General features: G+C 45.3%; 1 protein-coding gene across 1 annotated transcript in view; it reads left to right on the forward strand.

Annotated features, from left to right (window-relative positions):
* wdhd1 (WD repeat and HMG-box DNA binding protein 1) overlaps window positions 1-12500 on the forward strand; it is a 50680-nt gene that overhangs the window by 32877 nt on the left and 5303 nt on the right. The window contains exons 19-23 of the mRNA XM_055154394.1: window positions 3799-3890; window positions 3956-4015; window positions 4261-4298; window positions 5216-5374; window positions 5912-6045. Of these exons, the coding sequence (XP_055010369.1) occupies window positions 3799-3890; window positions 3956-4015; window positions 4261-4298; window positions 5216-5374; window positions 5912-6045 (483 nt within the window). The remainder of the gene's footprint in view (window positions 1-3798; window positions 3891-3955; window positions 4016-4260; window positions 4299-5215; window positions 5375-5911; window positions 6046-12500) is intronic.

Consider the following 12500-nt stretch of genomic DNA (forward strand, 5'->3'; position numbering starts at 1 on the left):
TCACCGACGCTCATGTAGAAGCAACAAACAGAACTGATTTTCTGTCTGAAATAGGGATGGGCAGGATTAGTCGATTAATCGATAATTGATCATTAAGAATTTCATCGATTATGTTCATTTTAATCGACAAACTGAATCTAGGTTTCTGTGTGTAGAGTAGGAAGACCAAACATCTGTGTCCGGGACAAACAGGTGTGTACATGTGTCTCTGCATCAGAAGGAGCGACACACAAACAGTGGGTCAGTCTGTAACGAACCGAAGCACAAATGTGGATTTAACCAGGATTTGTAGAAGAAATTCCACACTTTCCGTTGCGTTGGGACAAGTGTGAGTCCATGTGCACAGTGGATAAAGCAGCACATATGTTTCTGTGTCCAGTGGGAAAAAGTTTTTCCAGGTGAGAGTCGCTCAATGTGGATGACGAGGCCCCGCCCCCCTCCCCCCGTACGCTGTCCTGGTTTTGACAAACACAAATCTGGTCACACTGACCTGTATTCACCTGAGTCATGTCTTTTAATCCAACACAAGTTGAACCACATCAGCGACACAAGAGCTGGAGTTTTATCTTCACTTAGTTTATGTAAATTAGTGATGTGGTTTTAAGTTTTGTTTCTGTGAGATTTGAACAAAACTGAATTAAACACATTATAATGTCAAACAGCTGATGTGGATCTAGAGTCGTTATGTTTATATGTCGTAAAAACGTACAACTTCGTCAAATAAAATTTATAGTAAAAATAATTCAAACATGTTTTTTCAGAGTTAAATTCAAAGTAAGAAATTTAGAGGTGTTTAAAATTCAAATCTTCCGTTAATGTTTTGTTCTTGACAGACGCAGGAGTGAAGTCTGGACGGTTTTTATATTTGCAGATGTTGTGTTTGATGATGGGAGGGCATCTGACGCACACAGGATATATTTAGAATGTTCTGTTAAATGCCACAGTTCTCTGCTCTAACTCGTCCTGACAGCCCCTCCAGGCACTGCTCCCCCACCACCACCACCACCGACCGCACAGCACCACCCGCACCACACACCGAACACACACCCACCAACCACCGCACCGCACCAACCACCGCACCACCAACCGCACCAACAGAACTAACACCACCAACAGAACCACCCGCACCACCGACCACAGCACAGCACCACCCGCACCACCGACCGCACAACAGAACTAACACCACCAACAGAACCACCCGCACCACCGACCGCACAGCACCACCCGCACCACCGACCGCACCAACAGAACCACCCGCACCACCGACCGCACAGCACCACCCGCACCACCACCCGACACCCGCACCAGCACCACCCGCACCACCAGCACCCGCACCACCAACAGAACCTACAACACCACCAACACCAACAGAACCACCCGCACCAACCGCACCACCAGCAGCACCACCCGCACCAACAGCACCAACCGCACCACCAGCACCACCAACACCACCAACAGAACCACCCGCACCAACAGCAACAACAACACCACCAACACAGCACCACTCGCACCACCAGCACCAACAGAACCAACACCACCACCAGCACCACCAAACACCACCAACACCACCAACACCAGCACCACCAACGCCACCAACAGAACCACCAGCACCCAGCAACAACAACACCACCAACACAGCACCAACAGAACCAACACAACCACCAGCACCACCAGCACCACCAGCACCACCACACCAGCACCACCAACCACCAGCACACCACACCACCACACCACCACCACCAACACCAGCACCACCAGCACCACCAACACCAGCACCACCAACACCAGCACCACCAACACCAGCACCACCAACACCAGCACCACCAACACCAACACCAGCACCACCAACACCAGCAACACCAACACCAGCACCACCAGCACCACCACCAACACCAGCACCACCAACACCAGCACCACCAGCACCACCAACACCAGCACCACCAACACCAGCACCACCAACACCACCAACACCACCACCAGATCTACAAATGACCAGATGCCCTCTCTCCTCCTCCCTGTGTGTAAGGTGTCCTCTCCCCCATGTGTAAGGTGCCCTCCTCCCAGTGTGTCAGGTGCCCTCCCCGTGTGTGTCAGGTCCCTCCTCCCCGTGTGTGTCAGGTCCCTCCTCCCCGTGTGTGTCAGGTCCCTCCCCGTGTGTGTCAGGTCCCTCCTCCCTGTGTGTGTCAGGTCCCTCCTCCCTGTGTGTGTCAGGTCCCTCCTCCCCATGTGTGTCAGGTCCCTCCCCATGTGTGTCAGGTCCCTCCTCCCTGTGTGTGTCAGGTCCCTCCCCGTGTGTGTCAGGTCCCTCCTCCCCGTGTGTGTCAGGTCCCTCCCCGTGTGTGTCAGGTCCCTCCCCGTGTGTGTCAGGTCCCTCCCCGTGTGTGTCAGGTCCCTCCCCGTGTGTGTCAGGTCCCTCCTCCCTGTGTGTGTCAGGTCCCTCCCCGTGTGTGTCAGGTCCCTCCCTGTGTGTGTCAGGTCCCTCCTCCCTGTGTGTGTCAGGTCCCTCCCCGTGTGTGTCAGGTCCCTCCCCGTGTGTGTCAGGTCCCTCCCCGTGTGTGTCAGGTCCCTCCCCGTGTGTGTCAGGTCCCTCCCTGTGGTTTAAATTCTATACATTTGTTCTGTAATGTGCGTTTCTTGGGTGAGTTTAAAGTTCAGATTTCAGTCTCAGGTGTGGGTTTAAAAAACACTTTTGGGCATAAAATGTTTAAAATCTTTCATTTTACATATTTCTGTAATATTTAGTTTTTTGTCTCTGAATGATTCAAATGTGCAAAACTGTGAAATGTGTAACTGGAGACAATGTTGTGTATGTTTTATACATCACAAAATTGTCATAAACAGAGTCATAAAAATCCCTTAACCCTTCAGGCCCGACGGTCTCGTACACGACGCCTGAGAACATGTTTTATAACTGCACAGAACTTCACAACCATAAAATAGATAAACTTACTTTCTTTTCCTTAAGAAGCTGAGAAAAGATTTTTCCGTCATTCCCCTGCGTCTCTCGCTGTGACGACGTCGGGAAAAACGAGTGTCCAATAGGAACTTTGTTTTGGTCCAAACTCTTCGCTCCGTCCATTTTGATTGGTCCAAACTTTTCCAGAGTCTGTTGAGTCAAAACGGTCGATGTTCTGAGCGTCTGTGTTCAGTGAAAGTGAAAAAGTCGCACTAAGTGCAGAGATTTCTCACATAAATGGACAAATGACACATGTTGGTCTGTGGAATTGTGTCCAGAAGTGCAAATCTAAATGTAATAAACTCATGGAAATGCAGAAGTGATGTGTCTCTGTGACTTGGACTTGACTCCAGCTGTTTCCACGACCTGCACCAGTCAAGTCACATGTCATGGGGCCAATGCTCTTTCTGTTTTGTTTTGAGGCAATAAGGAGATGTCGAGTTTATTTACAGACTTGATATTTTGCACTTTTGTAGCTAAGACCCCAAATTAAACATTTGTATGTCAAAAAATGTGTTAATACATGTGTGTGTGAGTTTGTGTGAAAGAGTGTGAATTTTATTTATTTTATTTATTTTAATTTTTTTTCATGTGTATTTCTGGTCTTTTTTTTATTTTTATTTCAGCCACATGACTCGACTCCAGCAGCAGATTGTGAAATAACAGGATGTAGTGAAAAAAAGGATGAAGAACACTTTATTAGGGAGAAAAGAGGAAGATTTAATAGAAAAATTAAGAAAAAAATCCAGACGAGGACAAATGAAATTATATTCAGCTTGTTTTTGGTGAATAAAAACACTTGAAATGGAAAAAAGTTTAAAATCTTTTGTGTTTTTGTCCAGGTTCAGTCGCAGTGAAGTGTCTCGAAAAAACAGACGCCAAACTGAAGAAGAGGAGGAGGAAGAGGAAGCAGAGGAACCACAGCACAAGAGACGTAAGCTCTCCTCCCTCTCACCAGGAGGTTATGGGTTCGACTCCTGATCTGTTTCTTGTTTTTAGGAATGAATCCGTTTGCCAAAGACGCCGCTGCTTCTCCAGAGAAAACTGTTCTCAAACCAGGTCCGAGCTCAAATCACAAACTCCGCATGATCACAAATAATCACAGATGATCACAAATAATCACAAATAATCACAAATCACAAATAATCACAGATGATCACAAATAATCACAGATGATCACAAATAATCACAAATAATCACAGATGATCACAAATAATCACAGATGAATCACAGATAATCACAGATAATTACAAACTCAAACACAGTATTTTATCTAAATTATTTTCCCTTTTTTTTTTTTTTAGTGGCAGTGTCCAGAGGCGCTCGCTCCAATCCCTTCAAGGTGATCATCTCATTTATATACAGTTGTAGGGAGTATTATCTGTGACAACACACAGCTGGTTCACTTTTTAGGAAGTTAAAGTTGCATTGTGTAACCTTTCTGGTGGAGGGTCCGTCAAATGTTTAGTTCTGGTTTAGACCCTGGTTGAGACTTGGTTTAGTCCTTGTTTAGACCCTAGTTGAGACCATTGTTGAGACCTGGTTTAGACCCTGGTTTAGACTCTGGTTTAGACTTGTCTCCATGGCGATGTTGTTGCTTTGTCTGGAATGTTCCTCAGTATGGTATTAAATCTTACTTTCTCCATGGAGACCAAACCAGACAAAGGTCCAGGTCAGATCTGTGGAGAGGCGACCGCGCTCACATTTTACATTTTAGAGCTCTGAAACCTCCTGTAACTGAATAAATGTGAAGTCGAACTGTTTAAAGTCACACTGTGGAACATTTCAGACAGAGCTGCGACGTCTCCATGGAAACAAACAGGTGACGGACCCTGATCAGAAAAGTTACACAGTGCAGCTTTAACTGTGTTCTGATGGAAATAAAATGCCTTTTCCAGAACCTGGTATCGGTTAATATCGGGTATCGACAGAAACCAAAAGCCAAAGTATCGATATCGGTATCGGAACTGAAAAAGCTGTATCAGTTCATTTCTAAATCAAACTTTTTATTTCAGGTTTAAAGTCTCTGTGCCTGATTTACCACGTGTGTTTGAGCAGAATAATAATCCTCTGTGTTCTGTCTGGGTTTAATTATGACGAGTTTAAGGGTCAGAAAACCAGGAAGTACACGTTAGCATGCTAGTTGTGGTGAATAATTTGGATGTTAGTTTTGTGTTTTTTGCCTTTTTAAAGCATTAAAAATCAGGCACAGAAACATTAAACGAGGCAGATGATGTTCCTGTTCCTGTGCGTCCTCAGGTGTCCTCCGGGGGCGCCGCCGCCGCCGCCGCTCAGCCGCGCGTCGCCAACATCCTGGACAACATCCCAAACAGGAAGTCCACTCCACCCACTTCCTCCTCCAGCAAAACCAGGAAGAGCCCGGTCCTCAAACCACTGGCCCCGAAACCCAAGAGCAAGGTACACAGACCTGGTTTAGATCTGGTTTAGACCTGGTTTAGACCCTGGAGAAGTGTTTAGCACGTCCTCAGAAGTGTTTAGCACGTCCTCAGAAGTGTTTCGTGCGTCCTCGGGAGAAGTTTTTAGTGCGTCCTTAGAAGTCTTTAGCGCATCCTCAGATGTGTTTAGCACGTCCTCAGAAGTGTTTAGCACGTCCTCAGAAGTGTGTAGCACGTCCTCAGAAGTGTTTCGTGCGTCCTCGGGAGAAGTTTTTAGTGCGTCCTCAGAAGTCTTTAGCGCATCCTCAGAAGTCTTTAGCACGTCCTCAGAAGTGTTTCGTGCGTCCTCGGGAGAAGTTTTTAGTGCGTCCTTAGAAGTCTTTAGCGCTTCCTCAGAAGTCTTTAGCGCGTCCTCAGAAGTCTTTAGCGCTTCCTCAGAAGTCGTTTTTGTGGTTCTCTGGCGTGCGACTGTGGCTGGAGCTTTGTAGTGTGGCACTAGTTGTGTGGCAGTTGTTGTGTAGTTGTGTATTTGTTGTTGTGATGAGATGTTTCTCTGCAGACTCAGTCCACTCTGCTCCAGTTGAACTCCAAGACAAACACCAAGAGACCAGAACCTGAGGAGACACCAGAGGAACCCAGAACCAAGGAACCAGACCCAGCTCCTCCATCTCCAGAGAGCACAGAGAACAGGAGGTAACGCCCCTCTGATGTCCTCCTCGTGTCCTCCACGTGTCCTCCACTTGTCCTCCTCGTGTCCTCCACGTGTCCTCCTCGTGTCCTCCTCGTGTCCTCCTCGTGTCCTCCACGTGTCCTCCACGTGTCCTCCTCGTGTCCTCCTCGTGTCCTCCTCGTGTCCTCCACTTGTCCTCCTCGTGTCCTCCTCGTGTCCTCCACGTGTCCTCCTCGTGTCCTCCTCGTGTCCTCCACGTGTCCTCCACGTGTCCTCCACGTGTGTCCTCCTCGTGTCCTCCGTGTCCTCCTGTCCTCCTCGTGTCCCCTCGTGTCCTCCACGTCCTCGTGTCCTCTGTCCTCCCGTGTCCTCCTCGTGTCCTCCTCCTCGTGTCCTCCACGTGTCCTCCACGTGTCCTCCTCGTGTCCTCCTCGTGTCCTCCACTTGTCCTCCTCGTGTCCTCCTCGTGTCCTCCTCGTGTCCTCCACGTGTCCTCCTCGTGTCCTCCACGTGTCCTCCTCGTGTCCTCCTCGTGTCCTCCACGTGTCCTCCACGTGTCCTCTCACGTGTCCCACTCCTCGTGTCCTCCACGTGTCCTTCGTGTCCTCTCTTCTGTGTTGTTGTGTGTACAGGCCTCAGACGGGTTCCAGCTCTGGTTGTGTGCGTTGTTGTGTGTCATGTTGTGTGTTGTGTGTGTGTGTGTTGTGTGTTGTTGTGTGTCATGTTGTGTTGTGTTGTGTCCCTCTCTTCTGTGTTGTGTGTCATGTTGTGTGTCATGTTGTGTGTTGTTGTGTCATGTTGTGTGTTGTTGTGTGTCATGTTGTGTGTTGTTGTGTGTCATGTTGTGTCATGTTGTGTGTGTGTGTGTGTGTTGTGTGTCATGTTGTGTGTTGTTGTGTGTCATGTTGTGTGTTGTTGTTGTGTTCATGTGTGTGTGTTGTTGTCATGTGTGTTGTCATGTTGTGTTGTTGTGTGTGTCATGTTGTGTGTCATGTTGTTGTGTGTTGTGTGTGTTGTTGTGTGTCATGTTGTGTCGTGTTGTGTGTCAGTTGTGTGTTGTGTCATGTTGTGTCATGTTGTGTGTCATGTTGTGTGTTGTGTGTCATGTTGTGTGTCATGTTGTGTGTCATGTTGTGTGTCATGTTGTGTGTTGTGTGTCATGTGTGTGTGTTGTGTTGTTGTGTGTCATGTTGTGTGTCATGTTGTGTGTCATGTTGTCATGTTGTGTGTTGTTGTGTGTCATGTTGTGTGTTGTTGTGTGTTGTTGTGTGTCATGTTGTGTGTCATGTTGTGTGTTGTTGTGTGTTGTGTGTGTTGTTGTGTGTCATGTTGTGTGATGTTGTGTCATGTTGTGTGTTGTTGTGTGTCATGTTGTGTGTCGTTGTGTGTCATGTTGTGTGTCGTTGTGTGTCATGTTGTGTGTCGTTGTGTGTTGTGTGTCATGTTGTGTGTTGTTGTGTGTTGTCATGTTGTGTGTTGTTGTGTGTGTCATGTTGTGTGTCATGTTGTGTGTTGTTGTGTGTGTGTGTTGTGTGTCATGTTGTGTTGTTGTGTGTCATGTTGTGTGTTGTTGTGTGTCATGTTGTGTGTTGTTGTGTGTCATGTTGTGTGTTGTGTGTTGTTGTGTTGTTGTTGTTGTGTGTTGTGTGTGTGTGTCATGTTGTGTGTTGTTGTGTGTCATGTTGTGTGTGTGTCATGTTGTGTGTCATGTTGTGTGTTTGTGTGTGTGTGTGTGTGTGTGTTGTTGTGTGTCATGTTGTGTGTTGTGTGTGTGTGTGTGTGTTGTTGTGTGTGTTGTGTCATGTTGTGTGTTGTGTGTTGTTGTGTAACAGTGTGGTCATGTTGTGTGTTGTTGTGTGTCATGTTGTGTGTTGTTGTGTGTGTGTTGTTGTGTGTCATGTTGTGTGTTGTTGTGTGTCATGTTGTGTCATGTTGTGTGTTGTTGTGTGTCATGTTGTGTGTTGTTGTGTGTTGTTGTGTGTTGTGTGTGTGTGTCATGTTGTGTGTTGTGTGTCATGTTGTGTGTTGTGTGTCATGTTGTGTGTTGTTGTGTGTCATTGTTGTGTGTTGTGTGTGTGTGTGTGTTGTGTTGTTGTGTGTGTGTGTCATTGTTGTGTGTGTGTCATGTGTGTGTCATGTTGTGTGTTGTTGTGTTGTGTGTCATGTTGTGTGTTGTTGTGTGTCATGTTGTGTGTTGTTGTGTGTCATGTTGTGTGTTGTTGTTGTGTGTGTTGTGTGTGTTGTGTGTTGTTGTGTGTTGTGTGTGTGTGTGTTGTGTGTCATTGTTGTGTGTTGTTGTTGTGTCATGTTGTGTGTTGTTGTGTGTGTTGTGTGTCATGTGTGTGTTTGTGTGTCATGTTGTGTGTTTGTGTGTCATGTTGTGTGTTGTTGTGTGTCATGTTGTGTGTTGTGTTGTGTGTCATGTTGTGTGTTGTTGTGTGTCATGTTGTGTGTTGTTGTGTGTTGTGTGTCATGTTGTTGTGTTGTGTGTTGTAGTGTGTGTGTTGTTGTATGTTGTGTGTTGTTGTGTGTCATGTTGTGTGTTGTTGTGTGTCATGTTGTGTGTTGTGTGTCATGTGTGTGTTGTTGTGTGTCATGTTGTGTGTCATGTTGTGTGTTGTTGTTGTGTGTGTCATGTTGTGTGTTGTGTGTGTGTGTGTCATGTTGTGTGTCATGTTGTGTGTTGTTGTGTGTCATGTTGTGTGTTGTTGTGTGTGTTGTTGTGTGTTGTGTGTCATGTTGTGTGTGTTGTTGTGTGTTGTGTGTGTTGTGTGTCATGTTGTGTGTTTTGTGTGTCATGTTGTGTGTTGTTGTGTGTCATGTTGTGTGTTGTTGTGTGTTGTGTGTGTGTCATGTTGTGTGTTGTGTGTTGTGTTGTGTGTCATGTTGTGTGTTGTTGTGTCATGTTGTGTGTTGTTGTGTGTCATGTTGTGTGTTGTTGTGTGTGTCATGTTGTGTGTTGTGTGTTGTTGTGTTGTGTCATGTTGTGTGTTTGTGTGTCATGTTGTGTGTGTGTCATGTTGTGTGTTGTGTCATGTTGTGTGTTGTTGTGTGTTGTTGTGTGTTGTGTGTCATGTTGTGTGTTGTTGTGTGTTGTGTGTTTGTGTGTCATGTTGTGTGTTTGTGTGTCATGTTGTGTGTTGTTGTGTGTTGTGTTGTGTGTGTCATGTTGTGTGTTGTGTGTCATGTTGTTGTGTGTGTGCATGTTGTGTGTTGTTGTCATGTGTGTGTGTGTCATGTGTTGTGTGTGTTGTGTGTGTCATTGTGTGTTTTGTTGTTCATGTTGTGTGTTGTGTGTCATGTTGTGTGTTGTTGTGTGTCATGTTGTGTGTTGTGTTGTGTGTCATGTTGTGTGTTGTTGTGTGTTGTTGTGTGTCATGTTGTGTGTTGTGTTGTTGTGTGTCATGTTGTGTGTTGTTGTGTGTCATGTTGTGTGTGTTGTTGTGTGTGTGTGTGTCATGTTGTGTTGTTGTGTGTCATGTTGTGTGTTGTTGTGTGTCATGTTGTGTGTTGTTGTGTGTGTGTTGTGTGTTTGTGTGTCATGTTGTGTGTGTTGTGTGTGTGTGTCATGTTGTGTGTCATGTTGTGTGTCATGTTGTGTGTGTGTGTGTTGTTGTGTGTCATGTTGTGTGTTGTTGTGTGTCATGTTGTGTGTTGTTGTGTGTTGTGTGTCATGTTGTGTGTTTGTGTGTGTGTGTGTGTTGTGTGTCATGTTGTGTGTTGTGTGTTGTGTGTGTTGTAGTGTTGTGTGTTGTTGTGTGTTGTGTGTGTGTGTGTGTTGTGTGTTGTTGTGTTGTTGTGTGTGTTGTGTGTGTGTTTTGTGTGTCATGTTGTGTGTTGTGTGTAGTGTTGTTGTGTGTCATGTTGTGTGTTGTTGTGTGTTGTTGTTGTTGTTGTGTGTGTGTTGTGTTGTTGTGTGTTGTGTGTGTTGTGTGTGTGTCATGTTGTGTGTGTTGTTGTTGTGTGTGTTGTTGTGTGTCATGTTGTGTGTTTTGTGTTCATGTTGTTGTTGTTGTGTGTGTGTGTGTTGTGTTGTGTGTTGTGTGTTGTGTGTCATGTTGTGTGTTGTTGTGTGTGTGTGTGTCATGTTGTGTGTTGTTGTGTGTCATGTTGTGTGTTGTTGTGTGTTGTGTGTTGTTGTGTCATGTTGTGTGTTGTTGTGTGTCATGTTGTGTGTTGTTGTGTGTTGTTGTGTGTTGTTGTGTCATGTTGTGTGTTGTTGTGTGTCATGTGTCATTGTGTGTGTTGTTGTTGTTGTGTGTTGTGTGTCATGTTGTGTGTTGTGTGTAGTGTTGTTGGTGTGTGTTGTGTGTGTGTTGTTGTGTGTGTGTGTCATTGTTGTGTGTTGTTGTGTGTCATGTTGTGTGTTTGTGTGTCATGTTGTGTGTTGTGTGTGTGTGTTGTGTGTGTGTGTGTGTTGTGTGTGTTGTGTGTGTGTGCATGTTGTGTGTTGTGTGTGTGTTGTGTGTGTGTCATGTTGTGTGTGTTTGTTGGTGTTGTGTGTGCATGTTGTGTTGTTGTTGTGTTGTGTTGTTTGTTTGTGTGTGTGTGTTGTGTGTGTGTTTTGTGTGTGTGTGTTGTGTTGTTGTGTGTTGTGTGTGTGTGTGTTGTTGTGTTGTGTGTGTGTGTGTGTTGTTGTGTGTTGTTGTGTGTGTGTTGTGTGTGTGTTGTGTGTGTCATGTTGTGTGTGTTGGTGTTGTTGTTGTTGTTGTGTGTGTTTGTGTGTTGTTGTGTTGTTGTGTGTCATGTTGTGTGTTGTTGTGTGTGTCTTGTTGTGTTGTGTTGTTGTGTGTTGTTTGTGTGTGTGTGTGTGTCGTGTGTGTTGTTGTGTGTTGTTGTGTCATGTTGTGTGTTGTTGTGTGTTGTGTTGTGTTGTGTGTGTTGTGTGTTGTGTGTCATGTTGTGTGTGTTGTGTGTCATGTTGTGTGTTGTTGTGTGTTGTTGTGTTGTGTGGTGTTGTGTGTGTGTTGTTGTGTCATGTTGTGTGTCATGTTGTGTGTTGTTGTGTGTTGTTGTGTGTTGTTGTGTGTCATGTTGTGTTGTTGTGTGTCATGTGTGTGTTGTTGTCATGTTGTGTGTTGTTGTGTGTTGTTGTGTGTTGTGTGTCATGTTGTTGTTGTTGTGTCATGTTGTGTGTCATGTTGTGTGTTGTTGTGTGGTGTTGTGTGGTGTTGTGTGTTGTTGTGTTTGTGTGTCATGGTGTGTGTTGTGTGTCATGTTGTGTGTCATGTGTTGTGTTGTTTGTGTGTTGTGTGTTGTTGTGTGTTGTTGTGTGTTGTTGTGTGTCATGTTGTGTTGTGTGTTGTTGTGTTGTTGTGTGTCATGTTGTGTGTTGTGTCATGTTGTGTGTTGTTGTGTGTCATGTTGTGTGTCATGTTGTGTTGTTGTGTGTCATGTTGTGTGTTGTTGTGTGTCATGTTGTGTGTCATGTTGTGTGTTTGTTGTGTGTTGTTGTGTGTTGTGTGTCATGTTGTGTGTTGTGTGTGTTGTGTGTCATGTTGTGTGTTGTTGTGTGTTGTGTCATGTGTGGTGTTGTGTGTGTGTTGTGTGTGTGTGTTGTGTTGTGTTATGTTGTGTGTGTTGTGTGTGTTGTGTGTTGTGTGTTGTGTGTGTCATGTGTGTTGTTGTGTGTGTGTGTTTTGTGTTGTGTGTTGTGTGTGTTGTGTGTGTTGTGTGTGTGTGTTGTGTGTTGTGTGTGTTGTGTGTTGTGTGTGTTGTTGTGTGTTGTTGTGTGTTGTGTGTTGTTTGTGTTGTTGTGTGTGTTGTGTTGTTGTGTGTTGTTGTGTGTTGTGTGTGTGTGTGTGTCATGTTGTGTGTTGTTGTGTGTGTTGTTGTGTTGTGTGTGTTGTGTGTGTTGTGTGTTTTGTGTGTCATGTTGTGTGTCATGTGTGTGTGTTGTGTTTGTTGTGTGTTGTGTGTGTTGTGTGTTGTGTGTGGTTGTGTTGTTGTTGTTGTGTTGTTGTGTGTTGTGTGTTGTTTGTGTTGGTTGTGTGTCATGTTGTGTTGTTGTTGTTGTGTGTGTTGTGTGTCATGTTGTGTGTTGTTGTTGTTGTTGTTGTTGTGTGTGGTTGTGTGTGGTTGTGTGTGGTTGTGTGTTGTTGTGTGTTGTGTGTCATGTTGTGTGTCATGTGTGTCATGTGTGTGTTGTGTGTCATGTTGTGTGTTGTGTGTCATGTTGTGTGTCATGTTGTGTGTTGTTGTGTGTCATGTGTGTGTTGTGTGTCATGTTGTGTGTTGTGTGTGGTGTGTTGTGTGTCATGTTGTGTGTTGTTGTGTGTTGTTGTGTCATGTGTGTGTGTTGTGTGTGTGTGTGTGTGTTTGTGTTGTTGTTGTGTGTCATGTGTCATGTTGTGTGTTGTGTGTTGTTGTGTTGTTGTGTGTCATGTGTGTGTGTTGTGTGTCATTGTTGTGTGTTGTTGTGTGTGTGTGTTGTTGGTGTGTTGTGTGTGTATGTTGTGTGTTGTTGTGTGTTGTGTGT

This window comes from Boleophthalmus pectinirostris, unplaced genomic scaffold (genome assembly GCF_026225935.1).
Source record: "Boleophthalmus pectinirostris isolate CB_2022bp ecotype Guang Dong unplaced genomic scaffold, ASM2622593v1 HiC_scaffold_19, whole genome shotgun sequence".
In the NCBI taxonomy this organism is placed as follows: domain Eukaryota; kingdom Metazoa; phylum Chordata; class Actinopteri; order Gobiiformes; family Gobiidae; genus Boleophthalmus; species Boleophthalmus pectinirostris.